Source organism: Cnephaeus nilssonii, assembly GCF_951640355.1.
Source record: "Cnephaeus nilssonii genome assembly, chromosome: 7".
NCBI lineage: Eukaryota > Metazoa > Chordata > Mammalia > Chiroptera > Vespertilionidae > Cnephaeus > Cnephaeus nilssonii.
The window spans coordinates 100,597,871-100,624,370 of record NC_137078.1 but is presented as its reverse complement, the minus strand read 5'-3'; the positions used below and the strand labels follow the sequence as shown (position 1 = coordinate 100,624,370).

Sequence of the window (26,500 nt, the reverse complement as noted above, 5' to 3'; positions counted from 1 at the left end):
AAGGCAGCAGCACGTGGCCAGGGCGAGCCCGCTGGCCCCGGGCCTTGGTGGGCGCTCCGCAGGGGGCTGACCCCTGCCTGCCCCTCGCAGCTCCCTGGGCGCGGGCCAGCATCTCGGCTCTGACTGGGAAATGTCAGCGCTAAAATTAACACAGGGCTGTGAGCGCCATGGCAACGGAGGGGGCCGTTTATCCGACAGTGAAGCGAAAGCATCCATCTGTCATAGGAGGCGGCGGCGGCACAGCCCGCCGTGCGGTGCATCTCAGCTTCCCCTGCACCCCAAGCCGCGGCCCGGGGCCTGCAGAGGTCAGGCGGGCCCCGGGGCACAGCTCCCAGGACCCTCCTGGATGGCGGATGGCGCTGGAGGCTCCCTGGTCCTGTCCCCTCGGAATTAGGCCCAAACCAGAGAGGCAACCACAGACCCTCCGCCCCTCCCAAGGGAGGCACAGGGCAGGGCTTTGGGGGGGCACCCAGGAGGCAGGCTCTGAACTGGGCCTGAAGGAGGGGTGGGAGGAGAAGCTGGGTGCCATTCCAGGCGGGAAAGGTGGGGGGCAGGGCGGGTTCACAGCAGGCAGCCTGCACCTCAGGTCTGGAGGGCCGGGCCAGGCCCACACGAGCACCGTCTCTCCAGGGGGCCCCGATGGAAACGTGCCCCGCTATCCTCTCCACTTGGCCGCTTACGAAGGTTCCGGCAAAGTCCCCTCAACCCCCAGAGACCCCACCACAGGCCCCAGAAGAGGCAGGGCCGGGAGCAAGCCCTGGGTCCTCCGAAGCCCCCCAGGGCAGGGCCAGGAGCCGGGGGAAGCGCCCCTGTTCCCAAGAACCGGGGGCCCTGGGCCGAGGCAAGCAGCGCAGCCGCGCTCGGCACAGCCGTAGACCCGCCGGCGTGACAAAGGACAGCGAGACCAGGAAGACAAGCAGCTGCGGTCCCCGCTCCCCGGTCCCGGCTCCGCCCGTGATGGGACCCCCTCGAGGGCAGGTGGCCACCCGGAGGCGGGACTTCCTGTCCTGGCTCTGCTTACCCACCTAACGTCAGGGGTCAGCGAGAACGGGCCAGGCACGGCGCCCCGCGCTCAGGAAGCCCGCCGCCCCGATGGCCCCAGGGCCCCGCTCCTCCACCACCTGCCACAGCGGCCCACCTGGGGCGCCGGCGACTGGAGGTCCGTGCTGGCTGGGAAGCGAGCGGCTGGGACACCCCAGGGCGGGGGGGCGTCACCGAGTCACCTACCCCCCCACCAAGACACCATCCCCGCTTCCTGCCGGGTGGGGCTCTGGGGAGCACCCTGGCCTCCGGGCTACGCAGTCCAACCAGCAAGCGGCTGCCTGGCCCTTCTGCGGAGTGACCAGAAGCCGGTTGTCATGGAAACCTCACTTTGTAAATAATCACAAGGAGAAAATAAACCGACAAGCCCTTCCGCTGCCCCGTCAGGGGAGCAGGCAGTCCCCGGGGCCTCGAGGCCTCTGGGAGGCCGTGGGAGAGGCCAGCGCCCTGCGTCTGTCTGGCTCTCAGCGAAGGCCAGGCCCGCTGGGCCCACACCAGGACCTTCCACCGCATCCGACGGGCGGAGGGCGGAGGGCGGAGGGCTGGGGCCGGTGCGGCTCCCGGGAGACGTCCCATCAGATGCTCGCCCTGCTTCCTGCTCAGGGAGCTGGCCTCTGAGCCCGGCCCCAAGGCCGCCTGCCCAGCCCCCGGGGAAGGGGGAGGCCGTGCCCAGCTCTCTTCGGCTGGCACCCCGCCCCCAACAGCCAGCCTCACTTCCCTTCCTGCCCGCTCAGGTGTGCAGGCTGCCAGGAGAGCCCCCCCCCCCCACGTCCCGCCCCTCCGGAAGGGCCTGCACGCCCTTCTCCAGCCACCGCCCTCCAGGGCGTCAGGAAGAAGGCAATCCAGCGAGGGTGGCCCCGGGGCAGGTGAGAGGAGGCTGGGCGTGTCATGACCAAGGCCATGCACAGCGCCCCCCTCCGCAGGGCCCTCTGCCCGGGGAGCCCGCAGCCAGCAGGAACAGGGAAAGCCCAGCCGGTGTGCACGGACCGCCTCCCCTGACCCACTGAGGCATGGCCGCGGCAGGAATGAAGGAGCCAGTCCTTCCCCAAACCTGCCGTCCTGCCTGGCCCTGGGCACCACTCCACTGGCCTGTGGGGCACGTCGGGCAGGTGCTGGCAAGAGACAAAGTGAGGACAGAATGCCGCACGGCTTGGCACGCACGCTGCACTCGCTCCCAGCCCCCGGTGCACAGCGCACGCACCTCTGCTTCTTTAAAGGCCACCGGTCCCAGCGCGTCCTCAAGCACAGACCGCGATCCGCCCTGCCCCACGGCCCCACCCCCTGCTAAGGAGAAAGGAAACCAGGCTCCTGGCGCCGCCCCAACCCGAACCCAGAGCCGGTGCTGCCGGCCAGGGAGGGAGTGGCAGGCTGCCCTGGACTGTGCCAGCAGGGATGCTCAGAGCCGGAAGCCAGGCAGGGCGGCCAACTCTACCCGGTACGGAGCTGCCGACCACCCAACGTGTCTACCTGGGGGAAGTCAGGGCGGAAAACCTTGCCAAAAAGCCTTCCCACCCTCATGCACCCCCGTCCCTGAGTCCCCTCAAGTCAGCGGGGTGCTCAGGACCCTGTGTGCCTGGCCTGCGCAGGGCAGCAGCCGCCCCTTCTTCCTGCCGCCCCCCCGCCCGCCCCGCCCCTGAGCTCAGCGGCCTGCTGTGCTGCTCCCCGCAGTGGGCTCGGTGCCCCCAGGAGGCCGCATGCTGGGTCTGGTCCAGTCCAGGGATCCCCTCGGGCAGAGAAAAGGCCCCCAAGGCCTCGGGGCACCCCAGAGCCGAGTGTCTAGATAGCTGAGCTCTTCCCAACCTGGTGGACCAACCAGGGTCTCCCCCACACCCACCCTGGCCGCCCCAGAGTTTTCTCGCAGCCCCCAACTCACGGCTGGGTCTTCTCCCTGGGAAAGGCCTCGTCGACTCGCCTCCTGAGCGCCTTCAGGGACAAGCCGCGCCGAAGCAGGAGCGTGAGCATGGCCCCGCCGTCTGTCTCCGGTCCCTCCCGCAGCCACAGCCACAGCCACAGCCACAGCCACAGCCACAGCCACAGCCACAGCCACAGCCACAGCCAGGCGGACTGGAGAGGCCCCGGCCCAAAGCGGTGCCCTTTGGACTTGCCCCTCCCTGCGGTGTGGACGCCGTGCCTAGGCAACCCTGGCTTCTCCTCTCGGCATGCCCGGCACACCTCCCACCCAGAGGACGTCCGCACCATCCCGCCACACACCCCGCGTGCCTGACCTTTACCATCCCAGGGAGCACACCATCCAGACACTGACATCCCAGGGAGCACAACCATCCAGACACTGACATCCCAGGGAACACAACCATCCAGACACTGACATCCCAGGGAGCACACCATCCAGACACTGACATCCCAGGGAGCACAACCATCCAGACACTGACATCCCAGGAGCACAACCATCCATAAACTGACATCCCAGGGAACACAACCATCCAGACACTGACAACCCAGGGAGCACAACCATCCAGACACTGACATCCCAGGGAACACAACCATCCAGACACTGACATCCCAGGGAACACAACCATCCATAAACTGACATCCCAGGGAACACAACCATCCAGACACTGACATCCCAGGGAACACAACCATCCAGACACTGACATCCCAGGGAACACAACCATCCAGACACTGACATCCCAGGGAACACACCATCCAGACACTGACATCCCAGGGAACACAACCATCCAGACACTGACATCCCAGGGAACACACCATCCAGACACTGACATCCCAGGGAACACAACCATCCAGACACTGACATCCCAGGGAACACAACCATCCAGACACTGACATCCCAGGGAACACAACCATCCATAAACTGACATCCCAGGGAACACAACCATCCAGACACTGACATCCCAGGGAGCACACCATCCAGACACTGACATCCCAGGGAACACACCATCCAGACACTGACATCCCAGGGAACACAACCATCCATAAACTGACATCCCAGGAGCACAACCATCCAGACACTGACATCCCAGGGAACACAACCATCCAGACACTGACATCCCAGGGAACACAACCATCCATAAACTGACATCCCAGGGAACACAACCATCCAGACACTGACATCCCAGGGAGCACACCATCCAGACACTGACATCCCAGGGAACACACCATCCAGACACTGACATCCCAGGGAACACAACCATCCAGACACTGACATCCCAGGGAACACAACCATCCATAAACTGACATCCCAGGAGCACAACCATCCAGACACTGACATCCCAGGGAACACAACCATCCAGACACTGACATCCCAGGGAACACAACCATCCATAAACTGACATCCCAGGGAACACAACCATCCAGACACTGACATCCCAGGGAGCACACCATCCAGACACTGACATCCCAGGGAACACACCATCCAGACACTGACATCCCAGGGAGCACAACCATCCAGACACTGACATCCCAGGGAACACAACCATCCAGACACTGACATCCCAGGGAACACAACCATCCATAAACTGACATCCCAGGGAACACAACCATCCAGACACTGACATCCCAGGGAGCACACCATCCAGACACTGACATCCCAGGGAACACACCATCCAGACACTGACATCCCAGGGAACACAACCATCCAGACACTGACATCCCAGGGAACACAACCATCCAGACACTGACATCCCAGGGAACACAACCATCCAGACACTGACATCCCAGGGAACACACCATCCAGACACTGACATCCCAGGGAACACACCATCCAGACACTGACATCCCAGGGAACACAACCATCCAGACACTGACATCCCAGGGAACACAACCATCCAGACACTGACATCCCAGGGAACACAACCATCCAGACACTGACATCCCAGGGAGCACAACCATCCAGACACTGACATCCCAGGGAGCACAACCATCCAGACACTGACAACCCAGGGAACACACCATCCAGACACTGACATCCCAGGGAACACAACCATCCATAAACTGACATCCCAGGGAACACACCATCCAGACACTGACATCCCAGGGAGCACACCATCCAGAAACTGACATCCCAGGGAACACACCATCCAGACACTGACATCCCAGGGAGCACACCATCCAGACACTGACATCCCAGGGAGCACACCATCCAGACACTGACATCCCAGGGAACACACCATCCAGACACTGACATCCCAGGGAGCACACCATCCAGACACTGACATCCCAGGGAGCACACCATCCAGACACTGACATCCCAGGGAGCACAACCATCCAGACACTGACATCCCAGGGAGCACACCATCCAGACACTGACATCCCAGGGAGCACAACCATCCAGACACTGACATCCCAGGAGCACAACCATCCAGACACTGACATCCCAGGAGCACAACCATCCAGACACTGACATCCCAGGGAGCACAACCATCCAGACACTGACATCCCAGGGAACACAACCATCCATAAACTGACATCCCAGGGAACACACCATCCAGACACTGACATCCCAGGGAGCACACCATCCAGACACTGACATCCCAGGGAACACAACCATCCAGACACTGACATCCCAGGGAGCACACCATCCAGACACTGACATCCCAGGGAGCACACCATCCAGACACTGACATCCCAGGGAGCACACCATCCAGACACTGACATCCCAGGGAGCACAACCATCCAGACACTGACATCCCAGGAGCACAACCATCCATAAACTGACATCCCAGGGAACACAACCATCCAGACACTGACATCCCAGGGAACACAACCATCCAGACACTGACATCCCAGGGAGCACACCATCCAGACACTGACATCCCAGGGAACACAACCATCCAGACACTGACATCCCAGGGAGCACACCATCCAGACACTGACATCCCAGGAGCACAACCATCCATAAACTGACATCCCAGGGAACACAACCATCCAGACACTGACATCCCAGGGAGCACACCATCCAGACACTGACATCCCAGGGAACACAACCATCCAGACACTGACATCCCAGGGAGCACAACCATCCAGACACTGACATCCCAGGAGCACAACCATCCATAAACTGACATCCCAGGGAACACAACCATCCAGACACTGACATCCCAGGGAACACAACCATCCATAAACTGACATCCCAGGAGCACAACCATCCATAAACTGACATCCCAGGGAACACAACCATCCAGACACTGACATCCCAGGGAGCACACCATCCAGACACTGACATCCCAGGAGCACAACCATCCATAAACTGACATCCCAGGGAACACAACCATCCAGACACTGACATCCCAGGGAGCACACCATCCAGACACTGACATCCCAGGGAACACAACCATCCAGACACTGACATCCCAGGGAGCACAACCATCCAGACACTGACATCCCAGGGAGCACAACCATCCAGACACTGACATCCCAGGAGCACACCATCCAGACACTGACATCCCAGGAGCACACCATTCAGACACTGACATCCCAGGGAGCACAACCATCCACACACTGACATCCCAGGGAGCACACCATTCAGACACTGACATCCCAGGGAACACAACCATCCAGACACTGACATCCCAGGAGCACACCATCCAGACACTGACATCCCAGGGAGCACACCATCCAGACACTGACATCCCAGGGAGCACACCATCCAGACACTGACATCCCAGGAGCACACCATTCAGACACTGACATCCCAGGGAGCACAACCATCCAGACACTGACATCCCAGGAGCACACCATCCAGACACTGACATCCCAGGGAGCACACCATCCAGACACTGACATCCCAGGGAGCACACCATCCAGACACTGACATCCCAGGGAGCACAACCATCCAGACACTGACATCCCAGGAGCACAACCATCCAGACACTGACATCCCAGGAGCACAACCATCCAGACACTGACATCCCAGGGAGCACAACCATCCAGACACTGACATCCCAGGGAACACAACCATCCATAAACTGACATCCCAGGGAACACACCATCCAGACACTGACATCCCAGGGAGCACACCATCCAGACACTGACATCCCAGGGAACACAACCATCCAGACACTGACATCCCAGGGAGCACACCATCCAGACACTGACATCCCAGGGAGCACACCATCCAGACACTGACATCCCAGGAGCACAACCATCCATAAACTGACATCCCAGGGAGCACACCATCCAGACACTGACATCCCAGGGAACACACCATCCAGACACTGACATCCCAGGGAACACAACCATCCAGACACTGACATCCCAGGGAGCACAACCATCCAGACACTGACATCCCAGGGAGCACAACCATCCAGACACTGACATCCCAGGAGCACAACCATCCATAAACTGACATCCCAGGGAACACAACCATCCAGACACTGACATCCCAGGGAACACAACCATCCAGACACTGACATCCCAGGGAGCACACCATCCAGACACTGACATCCCAGGGAACACAACCATCCAGACACTGACATCCCAGGGAGCACACCATCCAGACACTGACATCCCAGGAGCACAACCATCCATAAACTGACATCCCAGGGAACACAACCATCCAGACACTGACATCCCAGGGAGCACACCATCCAGACACTGACATCCCAGGGAACACAACCATCCAGACACTGACATCCCAGGGAGCACAACCATCCAGACACTGACATCCCAGGAGCACAACCATCCATAAACTGACATCCCAGGGAACACAACCATCCAGACACTGACATCCCAGGGAACACAACCATCCATAAACTGACATCCCAGGAGCACAACCATCCATAAACTGACATCCCAGGGAACACAACCATCCAGACACTGACATCCCAGGGAGCACACCATCCAGACACTGACATCCCAGGAGCACAACCATCCATAAACTGACATCCCAGGGAACACAACCATCCAGACACTGACATCCCAGGGAGCACACCATCCAGACACTGACATCCCAGGGAACACAACCATCCAGACACTGACATCCCAGGGAGCACAACCATCCAGACACTGACATCCCAGGGAGCACAACCATCCAGACACTGACATCCCAGGAGCACACCATCCAGACACTGACATCCCAGGAGCACACCATTCAGACACTGACATCCCAGGGAGCACAACCATCCACACACTGACATCCCAGGGAGCACACCATTCAGACACTGACATCCCAGGGAACACAACCATCCAGACACTGACATCCCAGGAGCACACCATCCAGACACTGACATCCCAGGGAGCACACCATCCAGACACTGACATCCCAGGGAGCACACCATCCAGACACTGACATCCCAGGAGCACACCATTCAGACACTGACATCCCAGGGAGCACAACCATCCACACACTGACATCCCAGGGAGCACACCATTCAGACACTGACATCCCAGGGAACACAACCATCCAGACACTGACATCCCAGGAGCACACCATCCAGACACTGACATCCCAGGGAGCACACCATCCAGACACTGACATCCCAGGGAGCACACCATCCAGACACTGACATCCCAGGAGCACACCATTCAGACACTGACATCCCAGGGAGCACAACCATCCACACACTGACATCCCAGGGAGCACACCATCCAGACACTGACATCCCAGGGAGCACACCATCCAGACACTGACATCCCAGGGAACACACCATCCAGACACTGACATCCCAGGGAGCACACCATCCAGACACTGACATCCCAGGGAACACAACCATCCAGACACTGACATCCCAGGGAGCACAACCATCCATAAACTGACATCCCAGGGAACACAACCATCCAGACACTGACACTGGGCACTTCCCCTTCGCTTCCCACAGAGCCATGCGCTCGCTTAGGCAGCGCTCCTGTCTCCAGCACCCGCGACGCTGTGTGTCCAGGACTCACGACCTGGACCTGCGGCTCCAAGGTTTTGGTTCTGTTACAGGCCAAAGTACTGGGCCTGGGACACTTGTGGGAATGAACCTCAGCTGAGTGGGAGTTGTGTCACTTCCTGGCACTCTGGTGAGGAAAGGTGAGGGGGTACTGATGCAAATCATACGTCTGTTGATTTATCTTTTTAAAAAATATATTTTATTGATTTTTTACAGAGAGGAAGGGAGAGGGATAGAGAGTTAGAAACATCGATGAGAGAGAAACATCGATCAGCTGCCTCCTTGAACACCCCTATTGGGAATGTGCCCTCAACCAAGGTACATGCCCTTGACCGGAATCGAACCCGGGACCCTCCAGTCCGCAGGCTGATGTTCTATCCACTGAGCCAAACCGGTTTCGGCTGTTGATTTATCTTTTTGTTCCATGTGGTCATTAGGAAAACAGGTGAGGCAGACACTGCCCCTAACTTTAGAGGGCATTTTGTCTTCATCTGTCCAGAATGCATATTCTGCTGCTTTGGGGTGAAATACTCTAAATATATAAATGCAAAAAAAAAAAAAAATCACAGGAAATAGGAGTTGAAAGAGATCTTGGAAATTAGCTGGTTCGAGTCCCAACTTCTACCTGTGAGGAAAGCGAGACTGCGCGGTAAGGAGGCCTGGCCCAGCCCGAGGTTAGGCGGGATGACAAAGGGCACACACCGGAGCTGGGTCAGGAGGAAGCCCTGCCGAGGGAGAAGCCCCTCCCTGCCCATAGACACACTGCCCTGCCCGGCCGGCGGGGCTCAGTGGTTGAGCATCGACCTATGAACCAGGAAGTCACAGTTGGATCCCCAGTCAGGGCACATGCCCGGGTTGCAGTGGGAGCCATACAGAAGGCAGCAGATCCATGATTCTCTCTCATCATTGATGTTTCTATCTCTCTCGCCCTCTCCCTTCCTCTCTGAACATTGAAAACCTATTTGAAGAAATAATGACAGAAAACTTCCCCTTCCTGGTGAAACAGACTTACAAGTCCAGGAAGCACAGAGAGTCCCAAACAAGAGGAACCCAAAGAGGCATCATTATTAAAATGCCAAGGGCTAAAGACAAAGAATCTTAAAAGCAGCAAGAGAAAAGCAGTTAGTTACCTACAAGAAGTACCCATACGACTGTCAGCTGATTTTTCAACAGAATCTTTGCAGGCCAGAAGGGAATGGCAAGAAATATTCAAAGTGATGAGTAGCAAGAACCTACAACCAAGATTACTCTATCCAGCAAAGCTATCATTTAGGATTGAAGGTCAGATAAAGAGCTTCACAGACAAGAAAAAGCTAAAGGAGTTCATCACCACCAAACCAGTATTATATGAAATGTTGAAGGGCATTCTCTAAGAAGAAGGAGGAGGAGGAGGAAGAAGAGGAGAGGGAGGACAAGCAAGAGGAGAAAAAGGAGCAAAAAAGATTAAAAATATGAACAATAAAATGGCAATAAATACATATCTACCAACAATTAAGTCTAAAAATCAAAATAAACAAATAAGAAATCTAATGAACAAAATTAACTAATGAATAAAATAGAATCAGAGGCATGGAACAGACTGACGAATCTCAGAGGGAAGGGGGGTGGGGTTGGAAAAGATTAACCTAAGATCTTATATGCATGTATGCATTACCTATGGACACAGACAACAGGGCGGTGAAGGCCTGGGGTGGGGCAGGAACTGGGTGGAGGGGGACAATGAGGGAAAATATGTAATACTCTCAGCAATAAAGATTTTTTGAGAAAAGGAAAGAAAATCCATATGTAACTTGTTGGCCCAACAGCAGATTGAAAACACTAGCTGAGCCCATCCATTTGGTTCAGTGGTTAGAATGGTGGCCCACAGACTGAAGGGTTGAGGGTTCAATTCCCGGTCGAGGGCACATACCTTGGTTGCAGGTTCATCCCCGCCCTGTGAGCAGGAGGCAACCAATCGATGTGTCTCTCTCTCATCGATGATTCTCTCTCTCTCTCCCCCTCCTCCTCCCTCCCTCCTAATTTCTATAAAAGTCTATGGAAACAATATCCTCAGGTGAGGATTTAAAATAACAAATGAAAACACTAGACTTTCGTTCAGAGCAGTGCTCCCTGTAACAGCCCAAACAGGAGCCAGCTCCCATGCCCACGCACAGACGGAGGAACAGCGGTCCGCCCCGCCCAGGGAGCACTGCTCAGCACGAGAGAGGGACGGACGAGCCGTTCAGGCGGCAGCACGGACCAGCCCCGAAGGGAACACATTCTGGGGCTTCCAGGTCATTAAGCTGCTCTACAGCCACAAAAAGGGGCTCGAGGCTGCCGGGCTGGGGAGGCGGGAGGGAGGGACTCTCACCCGAGGGGCGTGCTCGTGACTTTAATTGTGGTGATGGCTGCACAGGTGTAGACGTGTGTCAAGATTCTCTAGTTGCTCACTTAGATGTGAGCAGTTATAGAAATGACACCTCAGTAAAGCGGGTTAGGTAACTAAACACCCTCCTGCCCCGGCTGACGCTCGCAGAGAATCCGTGTTTTTGGCAAATGCCTTGGGCTCCTCCTTTAGCCGCTGGCATGAGGACACTTCGCTGGGACCCAGCCCATTGCCCCCAGAGGTAACCACAGCGCCCCCCGGAGCCAGCGGAGCTGGTGCCCCACTCCCCAGCCACCAGCATTGTGCCCGAGGGCAGCAACGTCAGGAGGGAGGCAGCAGACTGCCCTCTGGAGGGAGCTCGGGCACCCTCCCCGGAGCCCTCCCTGCACCCTCCCCGGAGCCCTCCCTGCACCCTCCCCGGAGCCCTCCCTGCCCAGCAGCCAGGCGGCGTCAGCAAAGGCCTCTCACCCCCCGGGACTGGCAGCGAGGCCCCTGGTGTGCAGAGAGCTGCAGGCCCAAGGTCTACCCGTCATAGCAGGATCACCTGGAAGGGCGCCCAGACTCCCTGAAGGCCCCCCTGAGGACACTGGGCCTGACGACACTGGGCAGAAGTCGCCCTCAACCCTGAAGGGCCAGGGAGAGAGGAGCGTGACCCTCTCAGCCTCTCGGCCCCTCCCAGCATCCCGGGCATGAAGCTGCCCACCCTGCTGGGCATCGGCCCAGGCCACGTGGCCGGTGCCCGGGGGGGGGGGCGGGGCGGGCTGTGGGTATGCCAGGGCCAGCTGGCCCGGGAGACAAGGTCTGAAGTCTGGGTCCTGGTCGAGGCTCTGCCACAGCTGCCACGTGCCCCAAGGTGCTCAGTTTCTTCGCCTGGAACAAGGAGGCTGACGCAGAGCCGAGAGCCTGGGAGCCGCCACCCGACCTTGTCTCCTACGACCTTGTCTCCTCCCCGCCCAGACCCCGCAAAGCCCCCGCGGCTCAGCTCCTGGCCGCCCGTTCCAGGGAGCAGCCGCGATGCTGCTGAGAGAATCCAGGCGAGCCACCGGCCGGGAGGAAAGGCTTACACAACACGCTGATTTAAAAACAACAACTGGTATTCAAAACGCACGGAGAGCTCCTAAAACTCAACAGTAACGAGCAACCCGGTAGGAAAACGGCAACAGCTCTGAACACGCACGTGGAGAAGCACGGGGGGGGGGGGGGGGGGGGGTCCGAACGCCGCGGGCGGGGGAAGCTGCACGCACCTCCTCCCAGGACCAACCGGAGCGGCAGCTCAGATCGCGAGCGGTCAGCCTGGGCACAGCTGGAGAGCAGCTGGACAGAAGCCCCGGCCAGGAGTGTACAGAGGAAGCCGGGGGGACTGCTCGGAGGCGGCGCTGCAGGCCTGGGCCACACCCTGTGCAGCATGCCCGCTGGGTCCTGCCCGAACCCGGGTCCTGGAAGAGGTCCCGGAGGGCGACGGTGGGGGGTTAGGGGCTGTGATATGGAAGCAGCAGAACCGGGTGGACTGTTGGTTTCTACCCGGGTTCGAGGCGCCGGTGCAGGGCGCTGTGGTCTCGTCTTGTTTGGAGCTTACGACACAGTGAAGGGCTTGTTACCCAACCGGAGGGAGCCCACTGCGGCCTCCTGCCTCACTGCGGGGGGCCCGCAGGCTCTGGAACCCCCTCTGTCCCTGCGGCACTGCTAGGGACAGCACCGCTAGGGACACGGGGCGCGTGGCCAGCTGCCCTGTGGAGATGCAGGAGCAGGAGGGAGTCGATGCGTGTTAGCGCGGTGCAGGGCGTGCTCTCTATGATGAAATTAAAGAATTCCTTAACATTGGGATGGGAGGCAGCTCCTCAGGAGATTAAATTGAGAAATGCAAATATTTAACTTGTTAAGTACATAGACGACATAGCTGCCATTTGTACACATTTTGAGTTTGTTATCACTGCCGGTATTTTCTAAGTGGTAATTCTGCAATAAGGCATAAGCTTTTCAAGGATTTAAATACTAAGTCAGCCCGGCCAGGTAGCTCAGCTGGTAGATCTGACCCAATACTCTGAGCTGCGGGTTTGATCCCTGGTCAGGGCACATGCAAGAATCAACCAGAGGGCATGAATGGTGGAGCAATAAATCGCTGTTTCTCGTTCTCTCAAATCAATAAATTAAAAAATTTAAATAGCAGATAAAAATAGGTTTCCTTCAAACTCACTTTAGTGAGACAGTTTATTTATAATTAATATATGTGATTTCTATTAGTTTAAAGTCCTTTCCTTACTCTTGTGATGAAAAATCAAAATGTATCATGTTAAAATATAAGAAATAAAGTATGTTCTTTTAAAAGGCTATTCTTAAAGACAAAAGAAAATTAATAATAAAATAAAAAAAAGATAAAAGGTTATTCTTGCCTGGCCAGCGGGGCTCAGTGGTTGAGCGTCGACCTATGAACCAGGAGGCCACGGTTCGATTCCCGGTCAGGGCACATGCCCGGGTTGCAGGCTCGATCCCCAGAGTGGGGCGTGCAGGAGGCAGCTAATCAATGATTCTCTCTCATCATTGATGTTTCTGTCTCTTTCTCCCCCTCCCTTCCTCTCTGAAATCAATAAAAATGTATTTTAAAAAGAAGAAAAAAGAAAAGAAGACACTCAGATGGCAAAGCAGCATGAGATGCTCAGCATCACAGGGTCATTAGCGAATGGCAAATTGAAACCTGCGCACCTGCGGGCCAGACTCCACACTGAGGCCGAGGACGCGGAGCGGCAGGAACTCACCGGGGACCCACTTTGGAAGGCAGTCTGTAATTTCCTACCAAACTGAACATCCTCCTAATTCCCTATATTGCATCCCACAGCCCACTAATTATATTAAAACAAATGTAAAAATTTAGTAGGTACATGGAAGCAATTAAAGCAAAATCAAGTCAAAAAATCATCATGGACAAAAGCCCCACCGTCTCAAGAAAAGCCGTTGTCGCTGGCTCCGGCTGAACGCGGTCAGGCAGGCACCCCCGGCTGTGCGTGTCGCCGCCTCCGAGGGCTGGTTTCTGGTTTCGGGCGGCACAGGGCAGGGGGCACAGGGCAGGGGGCGCCCGTCAGGAAAGGAAGCGCAGAGGGGCCATCAAACAGACCCGCTTCCTGGAAAGCGAGGCCCCGAGGCCCGGAGAGCCACTGGGCGGTCAGAGCTCTGGGCTCCCGGGCCACACGGAGCGAGCGCAGCCCCGGCTTAGAGGGCGCAGGGAAGGGAGCCACTGGCTGGGCACCAGGCGGCGCCTGGCCACCCGATCGGCCTCAGGCTCAGGTTTCCACCCGCGGGGCGCCCACAGGCAACGGAATACCTACTCAGCCGGCTCAGGAGGGGGCTGGGACGCGAAGCCTCCTTTGGGCAGGCAGGCAGACACACCTCGAGCATCCCGCATGCCCCCTGCCAGGGCCGGCCGGGCTGGGCGGCCAGGACAGAGGGGGAGGGACCAGAAACCACGCCCACGTGCTCCCAGCCCCCTCCTGCACGAGGCCCTTCCAGGCCCCACCAGACAGTCCTGTGGGGTAGTCACCGCTAGGCCTCCTCCGAGACCCGGGTGGGCCGCTCACACCCGTCCGATGGGCTGCCATCAGAAGGCAGCGCCCAGTGCTGGGTGAGGAAAGGAGCGGCCTGTGGGGGGCGGTAGCTGGTGCAGCCTCTGCGGCCACAGCCTGGGGCTCCCACAAGGCAACCAGGTGCCACAGGAGGCGTCAGGAGGCCCGGCACGTGGCACAGGGCGCCCGAGACCGACAGTTTCCGGCCACCGAGCACATCGCAAACTCCCGTCTTCCCGCCCCGGACACTTAGGAGTGCCTGTCCCACTTCTCCGCCCGCCGGGTAAACAGCCTACATCACCCACCCATCAGGGAAGCGGATAACAGACACCCACGTGGTGCCCTTTGCCAGCCACACCCAAGGACGGACGGAGTCAGGGAAACAAAGCCGACGACTAGTCTATCGACCCCCCAGACCCCCCTGAAACCCCACCTTTGGAAAACAGGTGCAACCCTGGCGGCTCTCAGCATGTGCTCAGGCCTCTCCCTCCCAGGCGTGCATCGACTTTTCTCTCCCCAACTCCAAGGGCCCCCCGACATTTGCCGCGGGGGAGCAGCAGGCGGTGGCAGCTCCTCCAGGCTAACCCCGATCCAGCCCCCAAGCCCCTTTTCTCTGACTTTCCAGGGAGCTCCCCACCCGCCTTGGCTTGCTGCCTTCCTGTGACTGCTTCTCGGGGAGCCCACGCAGCCTGCGGCCCGCGCCTTCCCCTGCTTCCCGGGGCCAAGGCGTCCAGCCTGCTCTCCTGGCCTTTCCACCCCAGCCCTGCCCTGCTTCCTGTCCGGCTTCAGTAAACATCACAGTCACTCGGCCTCGCGTTGTGAAATCTTTCCTACACGAAGTCAAGAACCACAGCTACCGGCGTGCGGAGGCAGACTGGCCCCGGGCCAGTCCCCCGGTGGCAATATGACCGGCAATGCCGCTTCTGACTTGGTGGGGTTTTTGTTAATCTTCTCCGAGGACATTTTTTCCCACTGCTTTTCAGAGAGTGGAGGTTGAGGGAGGATGAGAGAGAGAGAGAGAAACATCAATGTGAGAGAGACACATCAACTGGTTGCCTCCCCCACGCTCCCTGACCAGGGGTGGGGAGCAAACCACAACCCAAGTATATGCCCTTGACCGAGAATCGAACCCTCGACCCTTTGGTGCGTGGGCTGACGCTCTAACCATTGAGCCACACCGGCAGGACTGAGTTGTTTTTTTAATCCTCGCCTGAGAATATGTTTTCATTCACTTTTAGAGAAAGAGGGAGGGAGAGAAAGAGATTTTTAAAAATCCATGTGAGAGAGAAACATCGATAGGATGCCTCCCTCGGGTGTCCCAACTGGGAGTTGAACCCGCAACCCAGGTACATGCCCTGACCAGGAGCTGAACCCGCCACCTTTTGGTGTACGGGACGATGCTCGTACCAACCGAGCCACCCAGCCAGGCCCTACTTCTGAGCATTTATCTGAAGAAAAGGCATTAACTAAAGAAGATATATGACCCATGTTCACGGCAGTGCTACTCAGAATAGCCGAGACCGGGAACAGCCTGGGTGTCCATCGGGGTTAAAGGGCAGATAGATGCGGTCACGTACACAGAGGACTAACATGCCGCCGGGGGAAGAGAGAGTGGCATCCGGGCCCTCCCTCCCAGGAGCAGCCCACGCCTTCCCTCCCCCCCGCCCCCCATCTCTCCGGCCGTCACCTTCACCTTCCTCACTTCGAAGCTCCAGGGCCTTCCTTTGCCTCTGTAACTTGCTTCCTAAGCCCTTGTCTTCTACCAATTACTTCTTCCATATCTGTGATGTCATAGATAAAGGTTCTCTCTCTCTTTCTAAAATATATTTTTATTGATTTCAGAGAGGAAAGGAAAGGGAAAGAGAGGCCAGTAGGAAAACGGGCAAAAGCTCTGAACACACGCAATATCAATGATGAGAGAGAATATCAATATCAATTAATATCAATGATGAGAGAGAATATCAATATCAATTAATATCAATGATGAGAGAGAATATCAATTAATATCAATGATGAGAGAGAATATCAATATCAATTAATATCAATGATGAGGGAGAATATCAATTAATATCAATGATGAGAGAGAATCATTGATCAGCTGCCTCCTGCACGCCCCCTACCGAGGATCCAGCCCGAAACCCAGGCATGTGCCCTTGGCCAGAATCGAACCTGGGGCCCTTCAGTCCGCAGGCCGACACTCTAGCCACCGAGCCACACCGGCCAGGGCGGGAAGGTGCTTTTCCGTCAGTTACACCTGAACAGAAACCACTGGCCAGAACGGGCGTGGCCACCGCAAGGGTGTGAGGCGTTGGGAAGACATCATGGGAACAAAGCAACGCGCTCTCGCGCTCTCTCTCTCTCTCTCTCTCTCTCTCTCTCTCTCTCTCTCGCTCTTGGCTCCGGTGACGCCTGACTGTGGGGCTCTGTTCCTGATTCCTGGGCCGCAGCCATGCAGACCGCACACGCCCCGGACCAGGAACTGCGGTGGGAGCCCAAGCTGGGCTGCGCCGGCCTGCCGCGGGACAGGCCCGGCTCCACCACGAGAGGAACCTGCGGACACTGGCTGCGGACCCGGGAAATGGGACTTCAGAAACCCAGGGTTTATTCCAGGGAAACAGAGCTTTCTACCAAATCGCATCCTCCCAGGCGAGGCTCAGACATTCCTTTCCTCAGGACATTGCAAGAAATTCACCCCCACTAGCAACCGGGGGATGAAGCCCTCTCCCCCCATTAACAGACAGACACCCTATGATTGCACTCACATGTGGAATCTTAAAAAAAAAAAACACAACTAAAAACTAACAAGCGCATAGAGAACAGACTGGTGCTGCCAGAGGCGGAGGGGGGAGGGGCGGGGTGGCTGAGGGGAACGGGTCAGGCCCACAAACTTCCAGAAGGAAGATGACGGAACCACGAGGCTGTAAGGTACATCGTGGTGGCCACAGGCAGGAATACTGGAGCGCATATTTGAAAGTCGTGGAGAGAATAAAAGTTCTCATCACGAGAGAGAAAAATGTGTAACTATGTGTGATAACAGATGTTGAGTAGACTTTCTATCTCTCTCTCCCTCTCCCTTCCTCTCTGAAATAAATTTTAAAAATTTAGGTGAAAAGACAGCCCACTGAATGGGAGAAAATCTTTGCAAATCATACATCTGAGAAGAAATTTGTATCTCGTAGACTATCTAGAAGGAATTCTTCAACTCAAAAATAAAAGTGATAGGGGACTTATAATCCGATAGAGCACGTGATTCATCTGAAAATAATCATTGAACTTTAAGTCCTAGAACACAGACTCTTCCGGAACAGGGGCTGAGCTTTTCTGCGTGTCCTTTCTCAGGCCGGGGCGCCTGTGATCCCGAGCAAAGTGGCGGAGGAGGTGACTCGGCAGCGGACAGTGGACACTGCCCAGCACGCGGGCAGAACCGTTAGGCACGGTCAGGCCGACCCCACCAGGAGCCACGCCGTCTCTCATCACCTGGCGACCAGGAACAATGGTGGGTTCTGCTGGCCCCAGGACAGCTTGTAATGGCATTCCGTTCCCAGCACCCCTAGGCCACTCCCCAATGTAACCCTGGCCCCCCCACCTGCTGGAGGACAGGATTTGATGCTCGTGAGCGCCCGGTCTTCTTGGTTGGCGGCCTTCTCAATAAGCGCCTCGTATGATTCCACCCTGCCTCCGTTATCGGACATTGCGACAGGCAGCCCACGCCCGCCCGGGGTTCCCGGTAACCAAAGGACAAATAAGCCAAGTGAGGACAGGTGGGTGTGACAGACATTTCTCCAAAGACGGACACAGGGCCCCTGAGCTCACAAAAAGGTACGCAATATCGATAGTCATCAGGGAAGCTCAGACCCAACCACCATGAGACGCCACCTCCCCGCCACTAGGGTGTTGAGGATCAAAAAGACGGACAGCAACGAGTGCTGGCGAGAGCGTGGGGCCCGGCGAGCTCTGAGGCTGCTGTGGCAGCGTGGAGGAGAGCCGCCTCTGGCAAACAGCTGGCAGGTCCCCAAAAGGCTGAACACAGACGGGTGAAGGAACAGGTCCTATGAAAAGTAACCTCCGGTGATCTTATCCTAAATGTCCAACTGGGCAGGTCCTGGTGGCTGTCCGCCTCAGGCCTGTAACTCCTTGTTCTGTGCTTCTAGGCTCACACACCTCTGAAATGCGGAAACAATGTCCCTGGTGAGAATATAACCCTCCAGGGAGCGTTCATCTCGTTAACTACCCTGAACTCCAATTCCTGCCTTGCTTTCCCCCCTTCATGGAATCTTCCTATGTTCCCTCCTTAATTTAAACACATAAAAGAAACTGTAGCCCGGCCGGCGTGGCTCAGTGGCTGAGCATCGACCTGTGGACCAGGAGGTTACAGTTCGATTCCCAGTCAGGCCAGATGCCCAGGTTGCAGGCTCCATCCCCAGTGTGGGGGGTGCAAGAGACAGCCGATCAATGATTCTCTCTCATCATTGATGTTTCTATCTCTCTCTCCCCCTCCTTTCCTCTCTGAAATCAATAAAAATATATTAGAAAAACCAACAACAAAAACTGCCTCCCTGACATATGCCATCAGTTTGGCTCAAATAAACTAAAAAACTTCTCTACAGGTTTGAATGGCTCTTACTTCGACACGGAATTACCACCTGACCCAGCAGCTCCATTCCTGCTTGTGCTCATTATCCCCCTTCACATCAGCCAAGCCTCTAAGCCACCAGCTGGTGTCCCACAATTCGATGCAGTTTGACGTGGAGGAACCAGAGTTAGCACAGACTCCACGCTGAAGGGCTTAGTCACACAAGACGACCCCCATCTTGGACGCCAGGCACAGGTTCTGGAGCACCCGTGCTTCTGATGATGTGGCTGTACTTGTTTATTTTTGTTAATCCTCACCCGAGGCTATTTTCCCATTGATTTTTAGAGAGAGTGGAAGGGAGGGGGGAGGGGCAGAGAGAGAGGCATCAATGTGAGAGAGACACATCTATTGGTTGCCTCCACAAACGCTCAACACGGTATATGCTGGATACAACTTGACCGGAATCGAACTTGGGACCCTTCGGTCCGTGGGCCAACGCTCTAACCACTGGGCCAAACGGGCGTAGATCCGGGGCCCCACCCCCGCCTCAGGGAGGATAATTTGCTGGAGCCGGCATCACCGGGCACCGCAGTGAACCCATCATCCTACCTTCCAGAGCCAGAGGGTCCAGTCTTGCTCCCAAAAGCCCGGACCGAGGCCCAGCATCGCGGCCGCAGCCCCGCGGAGCTCCTGGGCCCCGGACCCTCCCGGGCAGGTGGCCGCCCGGCCGTGAGCCCGCGGAGGTGGAGGCGGAGGCGCAGCGCCCAGGCCAGCAGCTTCATCCTGCCGGCAGCCCGTTCCCAGCTCCCAGCTCCCAGCACGAGGCTCAGCGGCCCCCTCCGGTCTCCCGCGGCCCTGCCTACAGGAGCGGCAGGTCTCCAGGGGCCTCCCCCCCCCCCCCCCCCCAGCCGCAGGGCCAGCAGGATGCTCGCAGCAGCCAGTGATGCAAGAAGGAGCTCATGACTCAGCCTGAAGTCACACAGCCAAGCAAATGAGACAGAAAGCAGGGCCCGGCCGCCAGTGGGAAGGAAATAGGTGGGGCTGTGGCAACACCCGCCAAGAACGCGGTGCCAGGCCCAAGCCAGGCCCAGGCAGCAGCCGCACCAACAGGCCAGAGGCACCGATCAGACAGACGAGGTGGAGGGGTCTGTACTGTGGGTAATGCCAGCGCCCCGCGGGGGCTTTGCCAGCCAGGGCACCACTTCCAGGAGGCACCTGCTTCCAACTCGATGCCGGCGGGCTGGGTGGCTGCAGAAGCCGGCCTCGCCCGCCAGGCTCCTTTGTTTGGGAGATCTTGGCCGATTTCACACACTGACCATCTGAGCCACTTGTTTTTTTCTCTCCGGACTGTAAGTTCTCCCTCTTACCTCACCATCCACCGCAGGAAGCACGATAAAAGCAGAACCGGCACAGCCTCACGCTCAAGCTGGCCCCCTAGCTTGCTCGCTCCCCCTCCCCCCACCCCCTGACCTCACTGAGGGTTGCTGTACATTTCCAGATCCTGTGAGTAATAACTTTCCAAGTGCCCTGATGGTTATCACTGAGGGACGTTTTGGCAACCGCAAGAACCAGTCGCAACACTGGTCCCTCCTGATAGGCTGAGAGAACAGGAGCCACCAGGCCCCTGGGTAGGAGCAGCCCGAGGGGGCTGGAGGGGCCGGCAGCGGCTGTCAGGGGGGGCGGGAGGCAGCAGGCACTGGGTCCTGGGCTGCAGGGGGCGGAGGAACGGAGACACACCCACAGTCCCCGCGTCAGGAGTGGCTCTCAGCTCCCAGCAGGCCCGTTCTCCTTTACTCTTTAATTGTGGAACACATCAAAGGCTTCTGTGAGTGGAGCAAAAGGAAATGACTCCCCGCCCCACCAAACAGCTCCAAACAATCAACGCTGGTCCCTCTCTGGCCCTCTCCCCATTCCACAGCGTTTGAGAGAACGTCAGACATCACAGCTGAGCATCCATAACATCTCACACTCCCTCTAAAGATAAAGACGCCTGCCTGGCCGGCGTGGCTCAGTGGCTGAGCATTGACCTGTCCACCAGGAGGTCATGGTTCAACTCCCGGTCAGGACACAGGCCGGGGTTGTGGGCTCGATCTCCAGTTCGGGGCGTGCAGGAGGCAGCCGGTCAATGACGCTCTCTCATCATTGATGAATTTATCCCTCTCTTCCTCTCCCTTTTCAAGAAAAAATATATATATATGTGTGTGTGTGTGTGTGTGTGTGTGTGTGTTTAAAATAAATAAAAGCTAAAGACTCCTTTTATAAACAGAACCGCAAAACAATTATCTCACCTAAAATACAGTATGAATCCCTTCATAGCATTAACCACCAAGGGACTACTCAAGTTTTCCCAAATGCCTCAGAAACGTTCGTAAAGCTGCATGCTGGTGATTCCCCCTGAAGTCTAATCTGCAGGCAGACAATCTGCATGAGAGCTTCCTGAGTGACTCAGCTGTAAGGAGGCCAGGATCAAGGGCAGAGTGACCCCCCCAGGACCCCTCCTAGAGTGAAAGAAGCCAAGTGGACAGCAGGTGTCCAGGTGGTCACCAGGCCGGACGCTCTGGCGGAGCCCTGCCCCCGGAGAAAGCGCTCGTGGCCCCATGGAGACCCGGGAGCCGGTCAGGTGGTGCGGCGGCCTGGCCCACTTACAGGAGCCGGGAGAGTGATGAGCCCAGCCCCCACCCACAGGCTCTCCGGCAGCAAAGGCCAAGCCTCACCCAGGCGCCGCATCGTTTTATGGAATGTTCCAGAATCCTACCTCCAAATGTGGTTGCTGTAAATCAGGTTTGTTTCCATTAATTCCACTGTAAACCCAAAGACAGCCCAAGGGGGGAAGTCCAACCCCACGGCGTACTCCCCTGCGGCCACGCACCAGTACCACCGGCACGTCCGCTGAGACCGGCCCTTTCCCAGGCTTCCTGGCCAGCAGCCCCTCGCCTCCAGGCGCACCCTCCTGCCCCCGCATCTAAAGGCAGGCGAGCAGCGATGACCTTGCAGCCTGCGCACGGCCTACCCACGGAGGGCTCCAGGTTGCCGCTGGGCCGTGCCAAGGCCCACCTCCATTTACAAGCTGGCTGCAGTCCCCAAAGAGCCCCCGGACGTCCGGTTTTTAGGTTCTTCTACAGACTGCACTGTCCTTGAGGGAGCCACACTGCTCGCCCACACCCCCAGCACCTGCCACAGGTCACCCCTCAGCTGGACTTCCACAGGCGCTCGGGGCCACTGATGCCGTGACTACGCCGCACGACACAAGGTGGACCTGCGCTGGGTGAGCCGTCAGAGACGGGACGTCAGGTCACCTGGCAGAGGGCATCCTCCGGGCCTCAGGCGGTCTCCTCAGCCCAGTCTGAGCTCCGAGGTCAGTGCCAGAGCCGGCTGACACTACAACACTGAGGGCGACCAGGAGAAATGCAATTTGCTAACTAAACCTCAATTCTGATTACTCAAAATAAAGCAAGGGGAAAATGCTCTTCTGAGAGTTTAAATGCTGTCCCCAAACCTGCATCTGTAGGGCGGGACCAGGAGGAGGAGGGGCAGCGCCCCACAGCGGCCTGGCCACCCAAAGCTCAGCCCTCAGAGGTCGGGGTTCCCTCTGTGAGCCTCGTCACGTGTGTAATGCTGGGCTCTGTGTCAGAGGCTCTGTGCGAAGGGCACGGTGATGGTCTCCAATTCACAGATTAGAACACGGAGGCCCGGCAAGGTTAAGGAACGCCCTGAAGGTGCACACCCACAGAGGCCGAGCTGGGATTCGAACCCAGGACACTGGCCTCCTGAGCCTGCGTCCCACTTTTCCCACAAAAAGAGCTGCCATTTACTTTCATGAGCCAGTCGCCCTGCCAGGCACGGATGCACTTTCTTCTCTTTAGCACCCAGAACCACCGGTGAGAAACAGGGCAGAGCAGGGCTAGGCAGCCACGGGGCAGAGGGTGGACGCACACCCAGGCCTGGGACTGCAAAGCTGGCTCTAACCACTGCCCTCCCCAGCCTTTAGAGCCCCTGTCCCTTCCACACCTCCTTCAGGACCCAGAGCATTAACCGCTCTTAATGGTGCTGGACGGTGGGGCTTGGGGCGTTTTCTCCCGGCTGAACTGGGAACCCCTAAGGCAGGCACCACATTTTCCAGGTCCCTGTCCCTCCCCGGGGCACTCTGCTCCTTGGATTCAGTGAAACTCATTAAATTCATGGGCGTGGCTGTCCCGTCAGGAGGCTCCTCTTTCCAAACAGGGTGTCAGCTCACATGTCCTTAAAGGGCTCCCCACCCTGATGTGGCCACTCTCCCGGTGTCCTGGGGTTTCTCCAGGCCAAGTCCTCGTGACCACGGCCCTCGCCACGGCCCTCCACCTTTGGCAGGTGCTCTGGGCACGTGAGCTCACCTCAGCCAGGTGTCCTGCCCGGCACCCCACAGAGACAATGTGAACTGTGACTGCGGGTGGCAGCGGAGAGCATGGTGTGAGCGGGCTGTGCACACGGAGAGTCTGAAGCTCTCCAAAACTCTAGTACCTGTTGAAGCTGGGGTTTTAAATAATTATGTTTTCAATTAAATGTATTAAGGTAACATTGATTAAAAACATTATATAAATTTCAGGTGTATTTTTATTTTATATTTAATTAATATTTTAAAGAATATTTTGTTTTATTTTTTATTAATTTTACCGAGAGGAAGGGAGAGAGAGAGAAACATTGATTGGCTGCCTCCCGCATTCGCCCCAACCGGTATCAAACCCACCCTTTTTGGGACAGGACGACGCTCTAACCAACTGACCATACCGGCCAGGGCTAATTATTCATATTAAATTAAACTTATTGGGGTAACATTGGTTAAGAGCCTTATGTAAATTTCAAGTAAGAAGCTGGTTTGTAAAAAGACGAGTATGTATAGAGCTGCTGTTCATGCCCTGGCGGGTGTGGCTCAGTGGACAGAGCGTTGGTCTGCGGTCTCAAGGGTCCCGGGTTGGATTCCGGTCAAGGGCACGTACCTCGGTTGCAGGCTGCTCCCCGGCCCAGGCCTGGTCAGGGCACGTGCAGAAGGCAACCAATCGATGTGTTTCTCTCACACTGATGTTTCTCTCTGTCTTTCCCTCTCTCTTCCACTCTCTCTAAAAATCAATGGGAAAATATTCTCAGGTGAGGATTTAAAAAAAAAAGAACTGCTATTCATCACCCTGCAGAAGTGAATAAAAGCCTGGCGTTCCACGCAGACTGAAATGAGACCTTCTCTCGGGGGGAGTGCAGCGGAAAGAACCGTGCTGGAGGCAGAAGCCCTGGTCGGAGCTGTCCTCCGGCTCTCGGGGTTGGATGACCTACAGAGGCACCGGGTCTCCCGAGCTCAACCTCCTCCTGCACGCAGCCGAGTGGTGAGACCCTGCCTCCCTCCCAGGGAAGGTGGGCAAACCAAGGGAGGCGAGAGCTATGCAGGCCCTGTGCACAGAACGGACCCCAAGGTCACCCCGCCCGCAGGAGGGCCTGTCTCCAAATATCAGTTATTCCTATTGTTTCTGCCCCTGGAACTTGGAGTGGGTGGGGCCGAGACAGACACCCGGCCAGGAACAAAGCGGATGGAGCAAGGCTCCCCCCAAAGATTCCCTCCCCCTAGAAAAGTCAAGCCTGACCTTGAGGTCAGTAAAGGCCTCGGGCTGGGCCAGAAGAAGGTTTGGGGTCAGGGCGCCCCACTGATCCAGCGCCTACTCTTCCCGGCAGATGTCAACATCCACAGGAAGCTAATTGGGGCTGGACCCAAGGTCAGTGTGATAGCCAGCGACCAAATTGGTAGAACCCACGCCGAGGCAGGAAGGCGCGCTCCCTGCCAGTGGTGCCTGCGCAGGACAGGCCTGTTGCAGGCCGGGCGCCTGGGAGGCCGTCCCAGGGCCGTGCCCACCCTGAGCTCAGGCTCACGCACCAGCGGGCCCGCTCCCGACGCTGCCCCAGGGGATGGGGAGTAACCTTGAGGCCGCCCTCCGTCCGTCCGGTAGCAATGAGCCAACTCCCCGCTCCCCCGCTTCCTCTGGGGGCCTCCCCGTACCCGGCGCCCGTGAAGGAAGGCGGGGGTCCGCGGAGAACGGCTGGCCCCATTGTGTACGATGCTGCCAGGCTCCTGGGCCATTCCCTCTCCTCAAGCCGCTCGAGGGGAAGGCGTTTTCTGTTCCTCCTGTGAGCGCTGGCTCTCCCCAAACCCGAGCAGGTGCCCGAGGAGGCACCGGACACCTGCAGCCTCCGCCCACCCGGGCACCCATCAAAGGGCTCGCCGAGCTCCGGACGCCGACCGGCGAGCGGGCCACCAGCGCCCCACATTCCGGGATCCGCTTGGCTTGGAGCCGCTGCCCAGGGGACCACCCAGAATTAGGGAGCTCAGGGGACTGAGGCTGCCCGAGAGCCGGCGGGGCGGGGCGGGGCGGGGCGCGGGGGCGGCACTCCGACCCCCGCCCGGAAAAGGCGCCGCGCCGATTGTCCCGCAAACGGCCTGCGTGACCGCGGCGCCGCCCCGGGGATGTGCCGGAGGCCGGCGGGGAGGCGCGCGGGGAGGCCGCCGGCTCTGCGGCCCCCGAGGCGCCCCCGGCCGCGGGGGCGGGAGGTGTGGGCGGGCGGAGGCGGCAGCGGGTGGAGGGGCCGGAGGTGACGGCCCGGGGAGGCCGCGACGGGCGCGGGGCAGGCCCGGGCGGGGTCCCGGCGCCCCGGCCGCGCGCCCCTCTTACCGGCAGATCTGGATGGCGGACGGGGTCTCTCCGGTGGGGCCCGACATGCTGGCGGCGGCGGCGGCGGCGGGCGGCTTCGGGAGAGCGCAGGTGTCTGGCAGGCCCCGCGGGGAATGAATGAGCCCGGGTCGCGCCATGGAGAGGGAGGGAGGGGGCCGGGCCCTGGCGCCCGGGAGGCGGGGCTGTGCGCCGGCGGCGAATCAGACGCGGCCTCCCGCTCAGGCCCCGCCCCGCGCGCCCGGCCTCCCCGGCCTCTCGGGCGTCCCGTTCTGGCCGTGGGGCGCCGCTTCCAGAAGGTTCGGCGGCGGTTGGGCGGCGCCGGCGGGGTGGGGCCGCGTGGGTCAGCGTCGCCCCGCGCGGCGCGTGTCTGTGCGGGGCCTTCCGGCCGCAGCGCCCGGCCGCCCGGTCTCACGGCGCGCCCACCGGGCGGGCGC

General features: G+C 58.2%; 1 protein-coding gene across 4 annotated transcripts in view; it reads right to left on the bottom strand.

The window, feature by feature from the left end:
• ACOT7 (acyl-CoA thioesterase 7) overlaps positions 1 to 26,229 on the bottom strand; it is a 66,222-nt gene extending 39,993 nt beyond the window's left edge. For 2 of the 4 annotated variants that reach the window (XM_079777213.1, XM_079777215.1), the window contains exon 1: positions 19,990 to 20,265. In XM_079777213.1, the coding sequence (XP_079633339.1) occupies positions 19,990 to 20,162 (173 nt within the window). In that variant the 5' untranslated portion in view covers positions 20,163 to 20,265. Of the gene's footprint in view, positions 1 to 19,989; positions 20,266 to 26,066 lie in introns of those variants that run through there. The other 2 variants (XM_079777214.1, XM_079777216.1) reach the window with 2 other exon arrangements.
• Positions 26,230 to 26,500: the final 271 nt, after the last annotated feature.